This window comes from Macrobrachium rosenbergii, chromosome 14, assembly GCF_040412425.1.
Source record: "Macrobrachium rosenbergii isolate ZJJX-2024 chromosome 14, ASM4041242v1, whole genome shotgun sequence".
NCBI classification, from domain to species: domain Eukaryota; kingdom Metazoa; phylum Arthropoda; class Malacostraca; order Decapoda; family Palaemonidae; genus Macrobrachium; species Macrobrachium rosenbergii.
In genome coordinates this window covers 38,530,829-38,553,442 of record NC_089754.1, presented here as the reverse complement: position 1 = coordinate 38,553,442, position 22,614 = coordinate 38,530,829, and the positions used below count along the sequence as shown (strand labels likewise).

The following is a 22,614-nucleotide window of genomic DNA, read 5'->3' as shown; positions in this document are numbered from 1 at the left end:
TAATTTAATAAAATGAACGATAGTAGTTTTTATTCTTTTTTTGGGGGGGTCTCTACCCTGCAGTACTTATCAGTGAAGTTTGGCAAAAAAATTTTTAAAAACTATTACATTATGGAGAGACACGCCGTTGATTGCGTCATAAAACCTGAAATTCTCGGTTAAGGATATTAAATAACATCAGTTTATCACATCAGAATTACTCAATGGCTTTCAGAATTGAAAGCGACCAAAAGTGATCTATTGCCGCTTGCACAGGAACGCAAAGACTTCGTGAAAGTATCAGTAACTTTTTTCCTTTTAGCTTTTTTCACGCCAGGAAGGGTTTTAACCAGATTTTTAACCTAGATCCTTACCTGGTCCTTAGAGTCCTATTCCTGATCCGCACATACTTTAGGAGTGCCTTCCCAATCCTTAATGTGTGTGTATATATATATAGAAAGAGAGAGAGAGAGAGAGAAGTGGAATAACAGTGAAAGTTTTAAATCTTAGGATGCAGAGGTTCATGGGACAAAAGACACACGAAATCTAAAACACGAAAACATATAAAACAAAATATAAAATAAAGAACGTATGAAATTCCCTATATATACAGTATATACAAAATAGAAACATGAAATAAACAAAACATAAAATATGACAACATAACATACAATACAAAAAAACCTAAAATAATATAAAGGTCAATGACCTCTCTCAACATGACCTCATCTCGAGATATCCGCAGTTAAGGTCAAGACTTGACGAAAGACTGATTAAAGAACTAGACGTACGTGAGTTACGATCCGTGATGCACTGCGCAGATTTGAGATTAATGCTAAAGCACCACAAACCAGAAAAAGAAGCAGAGGAGATAAGAAGAGAAGAAGAAGAAGAAGGAGGAAAGGAGGAGGAGGAGGAGGAGGAGGAGGAGGAGGAGGAGGAGGAGGAGGAGGAGGAGGAGGAGGAGGAGGAGGAGGAGGAGGAGGAGGAGGAGGAGGAAATTCGTCCTTACCTTTGACAAAATCAGCGGCAAGACTCTTTCCATAAATTCATTTATTTTGTCATCAATTCATGGATCGTAATTCCTTTTGTAGCCACACTTGACTGTCCCTCCAGTTTCACTCTGCGTTTAATCCTCTACTTTAATCCGTAGTTGGGACCGCCTTGAGTGCACAAACTAATGACCGAGTTTTTACCGCTGTAAAGAAATCGGCCGGTTTCCGTGATACTCTCATCTCGTTCAGTTTTCAAAGAGATGTGGTTTTCGATATTTTTGCCAACCGATACTTAGGGCGAGTTAACCTTAACCCAAATTGCAGAATCACTACAGAGAAAGGGCTGGCCTTCGTTCGGGTTTAATGTCGTATATAAATAGCATCGATGATTTTCTGACTTCAACTGCTTCCAGTAAATGATGACACATTCTACGGGGAATCATTAATTTCTCTTCATTTTAACCTTCGAAAGATTTCAGGGACGTAACTTGAATCTGTACAGGAGTACTGGGTCTCTGTGATGTATCCATAATGCTGTTTTCACGGTAATCCTTGAGAAAAGTGGGATGAATGCCTTATCAACTCAAGAGTGAGCTGCCACACATGCGTGTCAGTTCAAATACTGGAGGCCGATTTCACGAGACAGTACGCGACTTCAAACATTAAAGTTACCCGGGCAAAAAAAAAAAAAAATCGTGATTGGTTAACCTGAAAACAAAAGAACCAATCACGGTTCAGAATTGTTTTGAAGAACAATGAATTTTGGAGAACAATATACTGCGCGTAATACCCACAATTCCACATATTAGGTACCCAAATGAAAATCAAAAACCAAATATAATCGGAGTCACCGTTCCACATCTCCAGAGTCTGAAAGCTATCAATACTTATCGATAAATATCTCGGTAATCGTATATATCCGAGATGTTTCAATATGATTTTCATGTTAAGCATATCAAGAATTCTCAGTATAAAATATAAAAAATCTTGTATCATGATAGGTACGTTTCTGAAATAATACCAAAAAGAAATAAATAACACTAGCACTGTTTCAATCCATGCCTGCTGAACTTAACAAGGGTAATTCTGAAAATCTGTAAGTTTGCATAGTCTGGTAGGTTAGGACTTAACCAACATACAACAGATTTAAGATGTCCAGAATTAGTGTTAATAAGCCCCATCTACAACAGGCATGAAATTACATTCCTTATCTGTTCTGAGAAACACTTATCATTTCATTAGTTTTAGAGAAGCTGCAGCACAACCTACTTTCAATTGCCATTTACTTACGAATTTATTTTTCTTCTGACCTTCACCCCCCCCCTTCAAATTTTGCTTGTTATTTCCATTTTCGGTCGCACGTCTCTTTTTCGTAACATGGACCATCTAGTCTGTGGAAATTTGCATGGTTAATCATTATCTTTTCATACGTATTACTCGTAAGTGTCGTCACATTAATAATAATAATAATAATAATAATAATAATAATAATAATAATAATAATAATAATAATAATAATAATAAACAAACAGAGAAATCGCAGGCAAAACAGTTTTCTTTACTGAAAACACATTTGTCCTTTCTCCCAAGAAAGACTTTCAGAGGCCGGTACGGCTTCCTCGTATCCTTGGCTCAGAAAAAAATCTGTAAACAGACTTCGCAATGTAAAAAAGTGAAAAATTTTATTCCCTCCTTTCTCCTTCTCTCTTTCTACGGCCTTCCTCCTTTCCTCGACACAAGGCGGTCTCTGGTAATCTCTACGAGCCAAAATATCGCGGCAAATCATGAACATCCATTCCATCTCTCTCTCTCTCTCTCTCTCTCACCTGTGCAAGTATTTTCCTTCTCAATGTCGACGACTCGTCCCATGACGTTTCAAAATCTTTATGAGGTTTCTTTTCGAAGGACGTCTACTGCCTTCTCACGACGGGATTATCACGCGGGCGAAAGTGTCTGGAGCCGTTTTGCAACTCTGCCGACCACCGCCGCCGAATAATCTTCTTCTTTCGCGGGTGGTAAAAAAAAAAACCGGGGCTTCGGTCAAAGTCGCGGAATTTTGACGTTTTAAAATTAATTTGATATGTTTATTTGCTCATTAACCAGTTTCGATATTTTGTTGGCAGGCTTGTTCTTTGTGTTTACTAAACATCTTTTAATTCTTATGTACAAATGAATTATCTATAAAACATATTCTTTTAAATACTTTCTTTCATGTCGATCTTAGTGCAACAGACGCTCTCAACAGGGCACCATTATGAATAAGCTTTATTTATATTTTACTCTAATGGTTTTCGTGCTATTATTGTGACCCACTGCCGCTTGAATCAGAAAACTTTTGTTAAACAAGGAAAAGAGAAGTTGCGTCATAAACGTATATCCAAAACTCAACAAATCTTATATTCACAATATTAAATGATTTGTTAGCAATTCTTTTCAGATCCTCCGCCGAATGATACAAGCTTTCAAAATAGCCTCAAGCCTTTTTGCAGACTCGACGAAACAAAGGTCGTTCCTAATTTACAGGGACAGTCAGAGTGAGCAGTAATCTGGGCCTTAATTAGGTCACGAGATTTACATCTGTGCCGAGTGGCAACAGAGAGAACGTAGCTTTCAAGGGGAAAATGCCCGATTGATTCGCGAATGACGAATTGTGTATCATCTCTCCATTCCAACTTTTTATTCTCATGAAGCTTTCGGGTTTCCACTCCTAACCCATCGTCAACTGTAAATATTTATTTTTACAGTTTTAACAGTTCGTCAGAATTAATAATTAATCGATACAAATGGGAACAGTCAGAAAAGATGAGTACCACAACATTACAAGTTAAAAATGAGGAACATATGATCAGTAACATACCAAAACGACCAAACCAAAACATAACTTTAACAATAAACAATAACAAAGGTAGCAATAAACAGTGAAATGAGTTGAAAAATACAATATATATATATGTAGATTGAAAATATGAAACCTGACTAGCAGTTAAAGCTATAAAAATAAATATTTGCAACTGATAATGGGTTAAGAGTAGAAACCCGAAAGCCTCGTGAGAATAAAAAGTTTAATGGAGAGATGGATACTATCATTAAATGTCTTGCAATTCATCATTCGTGTACTGATGGATTCATTATTGATGTAAAATGGCTACGTTGGCAGCGCGGGCTAATCTCAGATTTCGCACTTTGGAAACAAACTGCTTTTCTGTTTACTGTTGTAAAAAGTGAGGTTTAAAGATGATAATGTGGACATAATTGCATTTGGCGCAAAAGAAGTTAGCCTACCGACTGATGGGGGAAAAGTAACCATCTTGGCTGCTAAATTTGACTGATTTATGAAATCTAGGCTGTCAAGCCACGCATCCGGGCACTTGGGAGACTGAGTGGTTGGACAGCAAGATATAGAGATTCAGAAAATGAAGGAGATGAAGTACAAGGATCTAAAAGTGGAACTGGGAAAAACCCTTCCACGTCCACTAAGAAATAAAAGTAAGAGCGGCTGGACAGCAAGACTGAAGAAACGAAGCGGGAATGGAAGTAAAGTGAAAGGCTAAAAAGTGGGTGCAGCTAGCACCCTTTAAAAACGCCTACAGAGCACCCCACGAGGTGCACTGATGGCATTGCCCCTAAGAGGCTATCATGGCTATCACAACTGTTTTCAACTTCAACCCAAAGGAGTACAAACGAAAATCCACGCATTGCTGAGACGAACCACCAAAACCAGACCATCAAAGTCTTAAGGAAAAAAAATCAATTACCTGAATCAGGTCATAACAAGCTTGACCTCGCTTTTGAAAATGAACGATCTTGACCTAATTAGGAGATAATGAAGGGAGGAGGTTCCTTCGTGAAACGAAAGCTTTCTCAGCACAGGAGAGGGTCGACAACAAGGGGTGATATCTGCAGGGATGCACGTCGGCAAAAACCTCGCGGGTAGACTTTTAAAGTGGGGCGTCTGGATTTGGGTCCCATGGCTCGGTAAAATAACATTCATTTATTCATAATAAGATTATTCTCTTATTTATTTTCTCTTTACCACTGATGTGTGTTTAATGTAACTATCCAATAAATGCCACCGATCTCTACCTTTGTAATCACTCAATCAAACACAAAAACAAAACCTTTACACTGTCTGACTTTCTTCGTTATTGCCATTAATGTCATCATTATTGGCAGTAACGGGGAGAAAGCGTGACATTATCATTATCTGTTGAATAAAAATATAAAGTATATAAAGTGTAAAGTGTAAGTTTAAAACACTGACAAACTCACACACGCATATAATTGCAACTATTCACCCTGTCCTTTACAAACGGTGGCTCCAGAGGGTGTGAGCTTTTTCGGCTTCAGGCCTTAACAAGTCCTTTGGGATGAGGTTTCAAGCCTCATACCCTTTTTCACTATGAGAGCGCCCCACCACAGATAGGTAGATAGATAAATATATAAATAGATAGATACAGCTACATAGACAGATAGATAGTTGTCTATGGGGGCAAAGAATACAATAAAATAAAAATATTGATATCCACCTGACCTCTTTAGCAGCATTACAAATTGACCTCATTTTAGACTGACCATATGCTTGCATTCGCTCGGACCTTGACACACCATTAGGTCCTAATTAGAGAGCAGATGACCGAAAAAAACTCGCAGATAAGAGAAGTGCCAAATCGACAATTGCCCTACTTTCCTTCTTATGAGGATTTATGTGTATTTTCTATTTGTATTTTTAGTAGAGATATTATTAATTTCTATCTAACGTATAATGTACATTCTTTAATTATGTTTTAAACAGCAAAATTATCAGGCGTTACTTACAGAACAGCAAAGAATTGTCGTTGTTCAATGTTCTTCGAAGTGCTCACCTGCAAAGAGAGGAAAATAAACCTTATTAATTTCTTCTCCAACTCTATTACTTAGCATAATACCATGAGAGAGAGAGAGAGAGAGAGAGAGAGAGAGAGAGAGAGAGAGAGAGAGAGAGAGAGAGAGAGAGAGAGAGAGAGAGAGAATTTTAAAGGGATACTGTCAAATTAAGACATGCAGTTATACGTTCATTCATCTTAAATTCAAATAAAAAAATAATTTTCAAACCTATTTTCAAGCATTGAACATAATTTAGAAAAAAATAAAAAAACTTTGTGTACGTTACTCATATACATGGCAAAGAACTAAGGACTCTATCTATCTATCCTTTTTTTACGAACCGTTTCTTTTCCGCAAGACAATTTACTTTTTGCTGATTTATTCAAGAGAAAGATAAATTCAAGTAATCAATCGCATCCTTTAGCCTGTTCCACCCATCCGATTCCGTCTTCTCCATTCCCCTGGACCTCAAATATTGTAGCATGGATGAATTAATCATGAAAATCTGGCTATCAAGTCAAGCACCGGGGCATTTTCAGCCACCCACTGCTTAAGTTAAGGCAGTGAATAGAAGAAGTTGGAGTGGTTGGACAGCAAGAAAAAGAGGTCCGGAAAACAGAGGAGATATAGCACACGGGTTTAAAGGAAACTCTCGGCTGCACTTAGAAGTAACATTGGAGCGAGTTTGGAGAGCAAGACTGGACGAAGCAATCGGGAATGGAAGTCAATTAAAAGGCTAAAAAGTGGGTGCAGCTATAGACCAAAGGGACGCTGTGACACCCTTAAGTAATGCCTCCAGTGCACTGGCGGCACTAACCCCTTAATGGGGTTTCATAGCAAGGTCACCATCCAAGCCTTACACTGACACAAGTGGTGACCATACAGACACTCTTCACCTTTCCAAATCTTTTCAAAGCTCACTGAAAAAGTTTTTGAATGCTTTGATTCAACTTTGTAGGACCCTTGTCAATCTCATATTTTCCCTGTAATTCTGTTATTCCGCAAATATTGTTCATTTCTTAGACTGACTACTTTGCACATTGTTGCAATGGCTTTTGAACATTAAAAACTAATTTCGAAGTTATTCAAAGAATTGCATTTCCTCTAATGCAATATTATTTTTATATAATCTTACCTGTAACTACAACTGATCGGCTAAATCATTAATCCACACATTCCGACTTATTCTTCCACAAACAATTCTCTCCTGTTCTGAAACTTTTGCAAAAACCCTGCGGCCTTTCTTCCTCCATCTCCTATGTATCTCAACTCTTCTCTTATATTACTCATATGGATCATCCACTAACATTCTTCTTTTCTCCATCTTCCTGACTTCAACTGGCCCTAATTACCTTTCCGAATCTTTACCAATCAGTAGTTCCTCTTCGCTACAGCCAATCAACTATGTATCATCAGCTAACATCAACCACTCCACATTTCAGACGCGACCAATTTCCTTTCCCTGTGACTTTACACATACATTCGTCCTTTCTCTAATATTTCTAGTTGCAAGAGTTTCTTTCATAAAAATATTAAACAGGTGCGAAGGCTGCACACCGTTATCTTAGATTTGTTTCACAGTAAACCCAAATTTTAGAGAATAATAAACTGTAAGGTTTTCCAAAACTCTTATTGTTATAATACAATATGTTAGATACTTTCAATACAGTTGTGCTATAAGATAATGACATTAAGATCTCCAGTCTCCATCTTTTAAATCTCTGAGAGAGAGAGAGAGAGAGAGAGAGAGAGAGAGAGAGAGAGAGAGAGAGAGAGAGAGAGAGAGAGAGAGCTCATGCTCGGTATACCACACAATCAAATAAAACTGGCTCAGTCATTATGTCCACAAGTAAAGTAACGTTTCTAAACACACACAAAAAAAAGTAGGAAGTATTTACATTAAGCCTCATGATGGATTTGAATCCCTACAATTGATGTACCTAACAGGGTTGAGTTCATTATTATTAGTAGCAGAAGTATAATTATCATTATTATTATTACTGATAGGGTTGAGTTCATTATTATTATTGTTATTATTATTATTATTATTATTAACACATCACATAGGCATATGTACCGAGACAAAAATGTTCAACCAATATTCCAAAGAATGGAATATCCACAAGTCAAAAACCAGGAAATCAGAGCAGCAAAACATAAATGAAGAGTAAATAAAATCATGAAAATCAACAAAGGATGCGAATATGCATATATACTATACTGATAGTAGCAAAAGAAAGTTAATATATATATATATATATATATATATATATATATATATATATATATATATATATATATATATATATATAATAAAAATAATGGTGATGGTGTACGACATTTCATAGTAGCCTCTCTTAGAACCAGAAGATTATCAACATACTTAACACATCAGAATATAAGATATTCAACAGAGCATAAACATAGCAATAATTATGACAAGTATTAAGCAAAAAAAAAAATTGGAGTTGCCAAGCCTCGAAAAAAATGACATAATTCAGAAATGAATTTGTGAAGATTTAATTTCTCGATCGGAGGGTTTTCAAAGCCTTTGGACTCCATTATGAAAATAAGAAAAAGTTAAGACAGTAATAAATGAAGAGGAGAAAAAAAGAGGTTGAGCAAAAGAGTTGAGGTAAGGAGGGGTGAGGGGAGATACAAGTAGGAGGAAGGGGGGTGGGGGGGAAGAATGGGGAGGGGTTTCAAGAAGAAGGCCTTGTTGCTGTGATGGCGGAATAAAAGTTAAGTCGTGGAGCTTTGTGGGCAGAAAAGTGAGTCGTCCGTGCATGGGAAAAGAACACTGGCGTTTGACGGATAGGCAAATAGTAATAGTCGGCGGCCAGGTTAAGACTGCAATGTCAAAAGTCTCTCTCCTTTCATAACCAGGTTCGTACGGCAGGTCGTTCAACTTGGGCCCTCCCTCTTTCTCTCTCCCTCCCTCCCTCCCTCTCTCTCTCTTTCTCTCCTACTTCGGCGGACTCTCCGGCCAAAGCCCCCTCCTCCCTGGCCCTCCCTACCCTCCTCCACTCCTCCTCCTCCTCCTGGTCTCTATAATACCACCTATACCCTTCGAAAGAATTCCCTTCCCACCGTGTAGGTTAGCAACAACGCTGTAAATGCTGAAAATGGCACCTTCGTGGATTTCCCTGCGTCGACGTTATGTAAAACCCTTTTCGCAGACGAAAGGTTATTTTACGTGGCTTTATGTTGCTTGACAAGTACGTAGCTACTGGTATTTGTTTTCATTACAGGAATGTCTTTGTCGTTTGCTCTTTTTTGTTATTTTAATATCCTAATTTTTTTTCTATAACAGCCATCTATCCACATTATCATAGTGTTAGAAATTCATTTCTTGGTATAATGTGGCTCGGATTCCACAATAAGCTGTAGGTCCCGTTGCTAGGTAACCAACTGGTTCTCAGCCACGTAAAATAAGTCTAATCCTTCGGGCCAGCCCTAGGAGAGCTGTTAATCAGCTCAGTGGTCTGGTTAAACTAAGATGTCTTCTTATTTTTATCATGGTTATTATTCGTTATGCAAAATCCACAAACGCCACAAACAACTAATCAAGCTTCCACAAAGAAGAAATGTCACTTTTGGAGAAAAAATTAAGGAAAGTGAAACAGTAAAACAGACAGTGAATTAAAACACACAGTAACAACGACCTAAGGCACAACAAAAGCGTCCGATACAAATCGTAAATGGAGACAAAGTTGACTGACTGATTGATTGGCAGGTATGATGAGGCCTAGTGTTGCCAAGCCAGAGGACATCGAGATCAAGAAATGGCCTTCATTTCTGTTATTGCACAAACTTAATTCCCCAGCGACAAGTTCAGAGTTCGATTCCATAGAGAGACGAAACCTTTAGGTTCGTTCCGTTAGTCACATTGTGATTCTGTTGACGTAGCAGTGCATTATGTACCTGGTAGTTCGTCGACTGCGATGGACTACAATCAAGGTGAAGAAGGGGATGGGACAAGCATCCTCATCCTTAAAGACTTATGGAGCCACCCCTCTGAGGTTAAGAGTACATACATACGTACACACATACAAACACACGCGCACACATGATATACACACATATATATATATATATATATATATATATATATATATATATATATATATATATATATATATATATATATATATATATATATTAGCTCAAAATATTAGGTCACAAATATCGTTTATTATTGAAGTCAATATGCTTTGAGAATATCTTACTCCCAAGGGGAATTATAACTGATAAGTGGTTCTACCTCAGTCAGGATTCGAGCCTGGACCTTTGGTTTAGAAATAATGATAAACAGGCGAAGTTGATCACTCGTCTACGTTTTGAGACAGTCTAGCCTGTGAAAGAATGGCCGGAAAAAGACTGGTGAAAAGTGTCTCAATCGGAAGTGTCAGAAGAGAGAGAGAACATGGGAGGAAGAAAGTCCTGGATTAAGGGAGTGAAAGAGGTACTAAAAAACAGAACCATTATTATAATTAAAACAAGTAAAAAATGTACCGAGGTTTCTCCGGCGTAATCGAGTTTTCTAAAAGTACACCGTATAATGCTGTATGAAACTTTCAGCCACGGCTGTTGGTACCTATAGCGCTGCCAGACGTACGATTATGGTTAACTTTAACCTTAAATAAAATCAAAACTACTAAGGCTAGAGGGCTGCAGTTTGGTATGTCTGATGACTGGAGGGTGGATGATCAACATACCAATTTGCAGCCCTCTAGCCCCAGTAGTTTTTAAGATCTGAGGGCGGGCAGAAAAAGTGCGGACGGACAGTTAAAGCCACCTCAGCAGTTTTCTTTTACAGAAAACTAAAACTGAGTGAGTAAAGATAGAAGTAAATGGTACACTGGGTGTAAGGGGTGTTCAACGTGCTGCTGATTACACTCAAGTGTAGATATATATACATAACGGCTAATATCGTGGACATTTTCTTTATTTGGGGTTTATCTATGATTTAGCAGTTACTGTTTTTTTTTGGTGCCACACTGAGAACGTAAACGATTCAGTGTTGAACAAAATATCTATGCAAGCAAACATTAAACTGAATAACTGATTCATTGCTGAATCCTAAAACTATAAGGACATCATAACGAATACTTCCCAATCTAGAGAATAAGTCAGGTAAGTTTACAAATTCCCTGCGGCAGAATTTTCTTATTACTTCAAATATAATAAAAATAAAGCAGAAACATTGCTAAAAATTCGTCAACTCGCATAAGGATTATTTTTCCTGTCACCAACGAAACTAACCGTTGCTAAGCCTTCAACAAGGGTACTTCACCCCACCCTCCTCCCTCGTATTCAATGAGACCCCTAACCCCTCTTACCAAATTTTGTTACCAGGAACCGCTATGCCCCGTCGGCATAAGGCCCAGCGGCGCATGCGTGAGTCCGAACGCGCGCAACGGGGCGGGAAATCACGTTGCAGACGGTCTAGGTAATTCGAGTTCAGCGCCCACATACCTTGTTACGTTGTCGATGCCTGTATGTCCAAGAGCTTATACCCCCAACCCCTCCCCGTCACATACACACACACACACACTTCCCCTCCAACAACCCCCTTCCCCATTGCCCGTAAATTTATGCTAGAAACGCATCTCAATCGCATAATTTGGTATCGTAGTGTCGTACCCATGTTAACGTCTACTTACTTTATCAGTATCATTATTTTCTTTCATCTTTCATTATATCTTCAAGTGCAAATGCAGAAGCTATCCTGATTGACTCACCAATTAACAACGAGCAGTTCTGAAGTCTGCAGCATATTATTGTGGTCTGGTGCAAGCGGCTATGTTTTGCAATAAAGCCCGCAAAGTAACAGTGTGAGAGATATTCAAGAATCACTGGCCTCAATATAAGTCCATCTCATCTTTGACGTTAATTTTTGTCACAAATATACCTCGTAAATTCAAAGGCCGATGGAAAGGGCATCCCAACTGACCTTTTCTAGCACCCCAGGCCTCTCGAAGAATGGGAGGTTATAAGTCAGAGAAAACAGAAGTGGTAAGAGAATCTCAAAGTTATGTAGCTCGTAACAAAAAGAAAGTAAAAAATGCGCCGAAGTTTCTTTGGCGCAATCGAGTTTTCTGTACAGCATATAATGCTGTATGAGCCGCGGCCCGTGAAACTTTCAGCCACGGCCCGGTGGTGGCCTGTCCTATAGCGTTGCCAGACGCACGATCATGGCTATATTTCACCTTAAATAAAATAAAAACTACTGAGGCTAGAGGGTTGTAATTTGGTATGTTTCGCGACTGGAGGGTGGATGATCAACATACCAATTTGCAGCCCTCTAGCCTCAGTAGTTTTTAAGATCTGAGGGCGGACAGCAAAAGTGCGGACGGACAGACAAAGCGACCTCAATAGTTTTCTTGTACAGAAAACTAAAATGGCACTCAACTACACTATCTCTCCCTTCATGATTTCCACAGAGTAATCTTGGGAAAAAGTGGCATGACAGGTGTTACCAGATCTCCAAAAAGGACAGGGGTCATTCTTAAAAATTCTTCAGACTAGTAAATAAAAACTTCTGCATAAAAGCTGCGACAAGCAAATTCACCCTCTGGGAAAGGAGATTACAAAAGATTACAAAAGATTCTCAAGAAAATTTCTCTGAACTTTCATTTGCATCATTTCAAGTCAATATTTTAGGACTGCATAATTATTGCCTTTATTATTGTTTTGATTACATCACGAAGACACTCCTAGACTTATAAGGCTCTCCAGAATCTTTGTTCTGAAATGAAAGGTGAAAATTACAGCAGTGAAAAAACTAAAGGAGTTGAACAACAAAATACGAAGACAAAAAAGGTCATGGTGTAAGTTAAAGGAAGAGAGAATTTAGGGTTCAAAGAAACGCTGCTTGTAAACTTTTTGCACTGTCTTACACCGCCATTCGTATAACTAACTGACGTTCCTGGGTCGCTGTCTGTTCTATAACCTTTTCACTGTAAAATCCCATAATAATAATAATAATAATAATAATAATAATAATAATAATAATAATAATAATAATAATAATAATAATATCCGTGGAATTTCCTCGGGGAAAATAAATCCTGAACTCTACATTAAGTGGGAGACATGACAAAACGAAAGCCTGAATTCCACGTAAAAAATCGACATAAAGGATGAACAGCGAGCCTGAACTCCAAGATCTAAACAACGTTACATTGCTGAAGAGTGATTTCATAAAAACAATATCTACAATTTCCATGAGAGAGAGAGAGAGAGAGAGAGAGAGAGAGAGAGAGAGAGAGAGAGAGAGAGAGAGAGAGAGAATCATCAACAAGAAAAAAAATTTATTTGATTAGAAACGGATAATGAGTGAATAAAAAAGGTAAATAGGGTTGATAATATACACAAGGGTTCCTTGGAGGGAAAGGCGTGGATGACGTCACGCGCAGAAGCGGCCTAAATCGTACCGCTGTCCGGCCGACCTTGTACAGTAGTCTTTAGATCTTGCTGGACTCCACGTTGAATAAGAATCATGATAAAAAAACGTAAACATGAACTAAGTTTACTCTTTTCAAGGAGACAGTTATAGACTTATAAAGACATCTTGTGGCCCAGGGAATAAACAGATGTGTGAACTTGAAGGCCAGTTACTACACCACCCAGCTGGGTCAATAATAACCCTTTGCTTGCAGTCAGAGATTACAACTTTGCAAGTTGCCGAGAACTAGAAGGCCCTTAAATAAGGGCAAAACAAAAGGTTCGAGACGGCAAGTCCCGACTCGAGAGACGTCTCGTACCGTCCAGAAGGGCAGACAAATGTTCCTTTATTCTGTATACTTATATGGACACGGGGGCGTGGTGAGTTACTAGACGGCTCGGGCTGGCCAAGGACGTCAAGTCTAATATATATGCATATATATATATATATATATATATATATATATATATATATATATATATATATATATATATATATATAGAGAGAGAGAGAGAGAGAGAGAGAGAGAGAGAGAGAGAGAGAGAGAGAGAGAGAGAGAGAGAGAGAGAGAGAGTCATTATATAAAGATATACACAAAAGAAGTTAAACTAGACCGACATACATTAGAAAGTAACTCATCATAAAAGATAAATCAGAAAGCAGATAAATCTATACAAATATAAAAGCCAGCAGATAAATAAAAGGAAAAAAGTGGTCATTGGAGCACGTGGCCTTAGAGTAGCATTACAGCCTATCTTGAGCTTGAGAGCGCTGCAGCCCAGAATACTGTAGAGAAAACTCTTTCAAAGGGTAACAGCCCTGTCGAGTGCTGGACAGTATTTAATCTAGATAAGGCAAAACAATTTGAGAGTTCCCTGAAAGACCACTTGTACATGAGAGAGAGAGAGAGAGAGAGAGAGAGAGAGAGAGAGAGAGAGAGAGAGAGTCTATTCAGAGTAATCGAACTTTCGTGGAAAATTCCGTAGATATCGGCGCCAGTGTCAGGGGGTTCCACAAGTCAGTCTATCGGTCCTTCAATATATTCTTCACAGCAAGCGGACATGATATTATTGACTACAATGACAGAGATCCATATGCCCGTCGACCCCTGGGCCAGAGGTCGTCTAGGCCTAAAAAACAATACCCTCCATAAAAGAAAAAAAAAAAAAAAAAAAAACAGGCATGGCGAATACCAAACTGATTCTTACTGGTTAGAGTTGGTAGAGAACCCATGTGCGCAGATGACAGGACTACTTAAGGATTAAATAAATTTGTAAACATGAAAATTATTAGGCTGATTCTTGTTTTCGGATCTAAGGCTACGTAGTAACAAGTGTATCCGAAAAAAGTGTGAAGACTTCGAGATGTTAAGAGGTCATTATGTTTATTTTATAATTACATATGTACTTGGTAAAAAGTGACCAGTAGAGATTGGCTAATATTTACATTTTGACGTCTTTTAACATCATTAATTATGAGGTCATAAAAAGTCTTATGAAATCATTAATTATAAAATTTCATAAAAAATCCATAAAGCTTTTCAAGGACTGAAAGTTTCAGCAACCTTGGTGGCTTCCCCACATAAGGATAGAAATATACGCACCTAAAAAAATAAAAAATAAAAGAAAGGAACACAGAATTGGGTATGACCATCCTACACTGATAACAGAAGATAAATTGAGGACACATTGTGCTCCCGAAACCACACCACCCGGCGACCTTGACAAAGGAAAGGTATGTTATTTTGGGGGCAACAGCCCCCCTCAGTTCCTCGTTAGGCGAGCCGATAGAGTTGTGGGCTTGCACTCGCTAGGCCCGAGTTCGAGTCTCCGGCCGGCTAATGAAGAATTAGAGGAATTTATTTCTGGTGATAGAAATTCATTTCTCGCTATAATGTGGTTCGGATTCCACAATAAGCTGTAGGTCCCGTTGCTAAGTAACCTATTGGTTCTTAGCCACGTAAAATAAGTCTAATCCTTCGGGCCAGCCCTAAGAGAGCTGTTAATCAGCTCAGTGATCTGGTAAAACTAAGCTATACTTTTTCTTAACAGCTCCCCTACCGTAAATGATGACACCGACTGGTACAGTCATCTAAAGATTTGACAATTTATGAAAAATTACCCTTAAGTGAAGTAGCTTGTGAAGCTTGCTCTCCAAAACAACGAGTCTTCGACAGTCTTGGATGTAAAGTTATACTTAAATGGCCTCTGCACGGGCTCTTGCTTTTTTTAGCAGTCAGCTGTCCTAAAAGAAATGTGGATAAGTTTTCATTATACATTTTGACCATGACAGTAATCAGTGCTCCATCTAACAAAATATTCTGCTAATGAAAAGGTCAGTGTAAAAATGCAAACTAGACAACATAAAATATTTGTCAGGTCAGAACTCGTGCATTTTATAACCGTCAATTTGAGGTGTCATATTCTGTAAGAATTCTTAAGCCATTGCTTTCTTCATACATTTTAAATCAAGTTCACACATCTTTTAACCCATGAATAATGTCTTTATTTTAAAAAGTAAAAAAAAAAAAAGTTACAGTATGAAAAGTCCTTTTCAAGATTTATTTCAATATGAGCTTCTTTATATTTATATGCGCTGAAGATTATATGGACTTTGCCACCGTGTTAGGGAGACTTCTTTCCATTGGTGAACCAAAGGCCTTCACGCCATATCTGAAATCTCTCTCTCTCTCTCTCTCTCTCTCTCTCAACCCTTTTGTAGATAGTAAAACCCCTCTTCTGTGAGAACAGACCATGTCAACATGCAATACCCCAAAACAGTTTAGAAAATTCAAGATTTAGTTACGGTTGGGTCGAACTCTGATAGGATGGAGTGTTAATGAAACTTGTAACTGACCTTATTTTGGACTGGTGCTAATAACAATGTGTCAAAGTGAGTTCGTGACTTGACAAGAAAAGTAAGGAAGTGCTTTGCAAACCAAGCCTATTTGAAGCCTTGTTGAAGCTAAAACTTCCACGAGAGAGAGAGAGAGAGAGAGAGAGAGAGAGAGAGAGAGAGAGAGAGAGAGAGAGAGAGAATCTGTTCCCTAGGGAAGATGATGTAATTCTGTTTCAACAAAATGAAATTCACGGAATACCCTAGGCAGCCCATTCGAGTCACTGTTACTCAGGAAGGGTATCTGGGCATTCGATACCTTAACCTCTGGACTTTTGGGACTTTTGGACTTTAGACTTTGGACTTCCGCGGCAGCGGATATCTTGGAAAACCGTTAAACAATAAGGCTACTACGTGTGAGGTAATATATTACGAGTCATACACCTGTTTCGAGCTGTGAAATCTTTTTTTTTTCTTTCACTTTTATGGGTGACATTTGTAGGTTGCTTGTCAATCATTATTTATTTCATCAATCCACCATTATTTGTTTATTTTTCATAAATAATACATTACTATAATTTTTCTTTACTTTGTTTTTTATTTATCAACTTATGAGAAAATAATGGTCTTGTTCTTTTTCTACAAAAAAAAAAAAAAAACAGGAATGTAAAAATTAGTGATCATTTTAAGTTTTTTCTACGAGAATATTTGCACATTTTAATAAAAAAAATAGTGAATTCCAAGTAACGATAACATGATCTCCAGTAATTCACAGGAAAGCAATAAGAATATTTTCGCATTTTAATTAATTATATATATGTACTGTAGGCTTCAGTAGAAAATTGGTGAATTCAACAATTCACACGAAATCAATGGCTTCTTTGCCCACAACTTGTTTGAGAGCATTCTTAAGTTGCTCTCAAACAACTGATCACTTCAGGTCATCAGAGGAAAAATAAAAAATCCTATCTTTTCTTTCACTGCAGAATTCAGCGCGCTATATTCTCGTAATGTTATCGGTCCTTAACTTGTGATTCTTTATGAAACATGGTATTCAAGAACATGTCTTTAACCGGCCTCATACAGTACGCAAAGCATTGTCAACTCATGCATCCGTATCCTGCTTTGTCGTGGCTGATGAAGATACGAGAAAAAATTGACGTTTATTCGAAACATGACGAAAATGACACACTTCTGGAACACAAATAGCCTATGTAGCACATGAGCGGTTTGCTCGACATGCTAACAATAGCAACAAATCAACAAAAGTGTTTTTGACATACGAGATAAATTACTTTGGATGCATAACATACTGTATATTGTAATGAATGATTTTGTGAAAAAACTAAACAAAATATATTTGACTCATTTAATGAGTCGGATGAGTGAATAACATGTAATCTGATAAATGATCTGGTAAGGAACCTAAATAAAATATGCCTGAAATTCAATGAGCCAGATTACAGGCCCAACCCCAAAGGAAATGGTCTTGAAAACAACAAAATTTTCCGATGAACATCTAAAAATAATTGTAAAGGAACATAAAACTGATTTAGTAATGATCGGATCTACATTAACCTTAATACTCTTTTTACTTAAGAAAAAAATAAAGGTATATTGAAGCAGGCATTATCTCTCATTTAAATTTAAAACCGTCAGTCTGTTCCTGATAAACAGCACTAGTTATACAGCTACAGAGTTACAGAGTTAAGATATATAAAAATAATTCTGTTTCCTCACTGATTGCGTTTATTTGGAAGCGTTCACTTCTCAGACATTATTCATAAATATTTGTATTAACATCGTAAGTAAATGTGAAGGAGCGAAAAACTAACCTGACCCTATTAACCCAACCAAAAATTTCGACAATTTTCCCTACTTCCTTTCCGCATCATATTTTGCGCATGCGCGTGTTTTCCTCCAGCTTGGTCTATATATGGACAGTAGACTGCCCTTCCACTCGGTTGAAATATTCACATTTTATAATAACCACCCCCCCAATTCTTAAAAGTTTGCCCTGCACCTTTCTCGGATGAACAGATAAGATAGTTGGGATAATCTGGAGTCCGAGGAATTCAAAAGGCGGATGCTTACGTGACCAATGTCACAGTTTCTTCTACATTTTGGGGAGGCGTATTTGGCTTCAGAGCTCTTATGCATTAGCCAGGATAAAAACATAAGCAAGGCCAGCAGCTCTCTCTCTCTCTCTCTCTCTCTCGCTCATACACAAACACAAAACACACGCACACGAACACACACATATGTATTTATATGTATGTGTGTGTGTGCGCTAAAAAAATCATAAGAAATATACTCTTCAAAAATAAAATGTATTTCAAAGACTTAGTAATATAATTTTTTTAAGAACTTATTGGAATAAAATGTTACTGACATCAAGATCGAAATTGATTCCGCAGTGTTTCACGACACCACATCGAAAGCTCAGACGCTTTCGAATGAAGAAGAAGAAGAAGAAGAAGAAGAAGAAGAAGAAGAAGAAGAAGAAGAAGAAGAAGAAGAAGAAGAGAGTAATAAACGAATTTGGGGGGTCGGATGATGAAACTTTATGGGACCTTCATAAAAAAAAAAAAAAAAAGCGGTTTGTTGTGAGCGAAAGCAAAAACAGTTACGACGTAGTAGCCGAGGAATTTCAGAAACGATCGATCGTTCTTGACACAGAAAAACAATAAAAGGGAAAAGGAACACAGGAATTTGTCAGTTTGGGGATACACACCGATCCCCCCGCCCCCCCTTTTCCCACCACAAGCAAAAAAAAAAAAAATAGAAAAAAGGAACAAGAATGTAAACAAACATTAGGTGGAAAGCTGCCTCTCTAGTTAGGGAGACTGACATGAACTTGAAAAAGATGCCCATTCGCCAGAAGTTTTATGTTTACGTACAATTTTGTAGGAGGGCCACTGTTACGTCGTTAATCTGTCGCAGTTAATATATTGTTAATTTCTTTAAATTTATGTTACCAGAGCAGTCATATATATATATATATATATATATATATATATATATATATATATAAATATAATATTTATATGTCTATTTACACCTACTGTCCTTTCTCTGATTTAGGCATTATTCCATACCCACTGAGATATAAAGCAATCTTTCTCGGTCCCATTTTTACTTCTAACCCAGTCACTCTCCTGTTTACAGATTCTAACACACGCTTCTTTTCTGTGAAAACTTTCATCACTCTCAGCAATTAACAGACCTCCTCTTCCTTGTTCGGTCCCAGGACAATAAAATGATACTTCATAAGGTGACTTAAAACAAGGCTGGCTTTAAGAACCAGACGCCACATAGAAAAAGAGAGAGAGAGAGAGAGAGAGAGAGAGAGAGAGAGAGAGAGAGAGAGAGAGAGAGAGAGAGAAATAAGCTGGCAATATCGAGGGTAAGTTCTACAGAGTAATTTGGCTCCGGATTTCTGAAGGCAGGAAGTTTTGGAATCGCCTTGATTATGTTAGTACCTCGTCACATTCTTTCATATAATACATACACACATACGTATATATAGATAAATATATAGATATATAGATAGATAGATTTATGTTGTGTCTAGGGATTTTTCGAAAATATTTGGAGAATGTTTAAAAACAAAAGTTATGAAGTACCATGGACCATGGGGAATTTCTACCTTATCGTCTGTTTATGAAAACCATCAATAAATTAGTATCACAAACGAGTATTATATTTCCTTAACAAAATTGTAACCTTCCCCGAACACAACTACAGCAATGTCATAAACCTTTAGGCCATAAGTTCCATATAACAAAGACAAATAACCAAACTGAAATCGGGTATCGAACGTCCTTCACCTGAGCTCCAAAAGCTCCAGCAGAGGAGTGTGCGTGATACGAAACCCTTTTTATCCAGCTTAATGATCCTTTTTATCCTCCGTAGGATCTCAACGACATTTTTACAGATGGTCAGGTATGGCATGGCTTCTCGTGGACGAGAAGAATGCGCGTACAAGTGTCAAAAGAAGAAGAAGAAGAAGTAGAAGAAGAAAAGAGCTTCCTTAGCTCTCACAACAAACAGTAACTCGGAAGTATGAGCATTCTAATCCGTTAGTATGATAAGCGCCCGTTGGTTAGACTCTAGACATCTCTCCAAGGCGGGAAGAGCCCGTGCTGGGAGAACACCAGGTTACCATTGCAACAGCTAATACCAAGATGGCTCCTGTTACTGTATTTTTTTTTTTTTTTTTACTTTTTTTTTAAGCCCAAGGTAGAACATGGCAGATGGCAGCGTCCTTGACAGGTGTTAAGAGATAGACACTTTTTTCTTCTTCTTTAACTGGAAAGGACTGGGCGGGATGATTAAGTTTAGCTTCCAACTCGATGACGTCAACAAAACCTCTAATAAGGGAGGATCGAATGTTTTCCTCGATATAAAGACCATATCAACAATGGTATTTATTATAAGAATTACACTGCCAACTAACTTTATTGGTAACCATGAACGTTCTCATACGATATTGATATACCAGGAGTTTATGGTGAAAAGTAAAGGATTGGACGACAATTAATTTGAACTTTTATTTTGGACGACAATTAATTTGAACTTTTATTTCTATTTTAACCTTATCTTTTGCATCTGAATAATAATAATAATAATAATAATAATAATAATAATAATAATAATAATAATAATAATAATAATAGTGGTTTAATAGTCGAAAAAGATGAGGTAATCTTGGACGCATAGACGCAATGTGTAACTTGTGTGTGTGTGTAACTTGGTGTAACATCGACAGGACTACTCGCCCACATACAGTATAAGCCAGCTGAGCCCCCAGACTACTATGCATAAAGGAAGTCCCTTAGCCCAACTCATAGGCGGTATATAATTTCTCTTTGGATTTGATGTCCCGACCCTCTCTGATATTACCATCAGTGTTGAAGGTCAGGGTACACTGGTAAATAAATAATCCCTCGCATCTAAAAGTAACTATGCCGTTGAACGAAATCCAAAGAAATGAAAGCGTGGCGTGGTTGAATGTACCAACGCGTGAGAGCAGCGCACAGTAGCGTAATCAACTAAATGTAGCACCTAAGATGATCCATCAGTCACAGAGACAGATGTAACGTCAAGAGCACGATGCCTACCTGAAAGAATCAAGGAATTTCAAGTTGTTTACAGACAATAGCCATTAAAGGGTACAAATACGGTAAGTGGGTTTACCTCACTCTCATCCCATTTGCTTGCTATGGTCGTCATGAGACCATAAACTTAAGTAACTTAGAGTTTTTACGCTTGTTTTATATGCAATAATGGTATCCTAATAACTGTTTTACCACAAATAACTATCTAGGTTTATGTCGAAAATTGTTCTGGTCAGAATAGGGCTTACACAGACAGCCTTGTATTCAGTTCATATGCTACGGGACTTAGCTTTTAACTGATTTCTAAATTCCTCTGTGATGTAATCCTCCTATCAAGGCGCGTGAAGCATCATACGTAACATCCCGCCACAGCGGCTATACATTGCGTCATCTACGCTTAAGCAAAACAAACGATAATAAAAAGCAAAGGCCATACTATGGAATGCGTCCCCAGCATAGGCCTAACTCAGTAACCCTAAAAATATAAACATTGCCGCGTAGTAGCGTATCAAGGGAAAGGAAACACTGAGGGGGGGGAAGAAGGGGGAGAAGAATGTAGGGGAGAGGAGGAAGAGGGGTTAGACTTATTTTTAGCACCTGTGGTTTCATTTATAACGGGGTTCAGGGGAGGTCCAATGATATCCTTAGGTAGGGGTTAGGGGTATGAGCAAGGCAACTGCGGGAGGGGGGAAAGAATGTCGCGCGATGGGGAGGGAGATGGACTGGACATGATAGGCTGAGAGAGTAGGAAGGTCGAGTTGTTAATAGGGGGGGAGGCCCCACATTCTTGCGTCATCCCCGAAGGATTTCAAATTTTGGTCCTAACTGACAACGACTCCTCTGACTCCCATAACAAACATTATTGTTCTTTGTCAACTCCATTTTCGATAAAGCATTATAATTTCACAGTTTTGTGAACTTGAAAAAGGAGAAAAGGCAGTGCAAAGGTAATTACCGAGTATGAACAAGCATTAATATGAATCGATAAATACTGATGAGAGATTTGAGAAAACTAATAATAAGGTGCAGGCACTTTAAAATAACTTTTAAGCACCTTTATCAATCTTACAGGCTTGAAGTGTAGCGCACTTCGTTATGAATAACATCGCAGAGAGGCTGTAATGCTGCTATTAGGTTTCACCAGAGAATAAAGTACCTCTAGACCCAAACATTGTGATATGCTGGGACCTCACAGATGTGGTTGTTGGAGCTCTGCAGAGCAAAGTAGCACATAAGGGCAAAAATCACTTGGAAAATGTGGCTTACAGAAAATAGTTATAGACGCCATCTTCCAAAGATAGCTGACATTGTGATATTCACTGTAGGGGAAAAAGTGAAATGCCACTTCCATCAACTTTGTCTGGGCTTTAAA

The 22,614-nt window shown here is 38.0% G+C and overlaps 1 protein-coding gene across 1 annotated transcript; it reads left to right on the top strand.

Moving 5' to 3' along the window:
• Positions 1 to 787: 787 nt before the first annotated feature.
• LOC136845532 (uncharacterized) lies at positions 788 to 20,178 on the top strand. Its single transcript, XM_067115713.1, has 4 exons — positions 788 to 983; positions 14,957 to 15,021; positions 18,540 to 18,650; positions 20,038 to 20,178. Exons 1-4 carry the CDS (start codon positions 788 to 790, stop codon positions 20,176 to 20,178), a joined length of 513 nt encoding a protein of 170 aa, XP_066971814.1.
• The last annotated feature ends 2,436 nt before the right edge of the window (positions 20,179 to 22,614 follow it).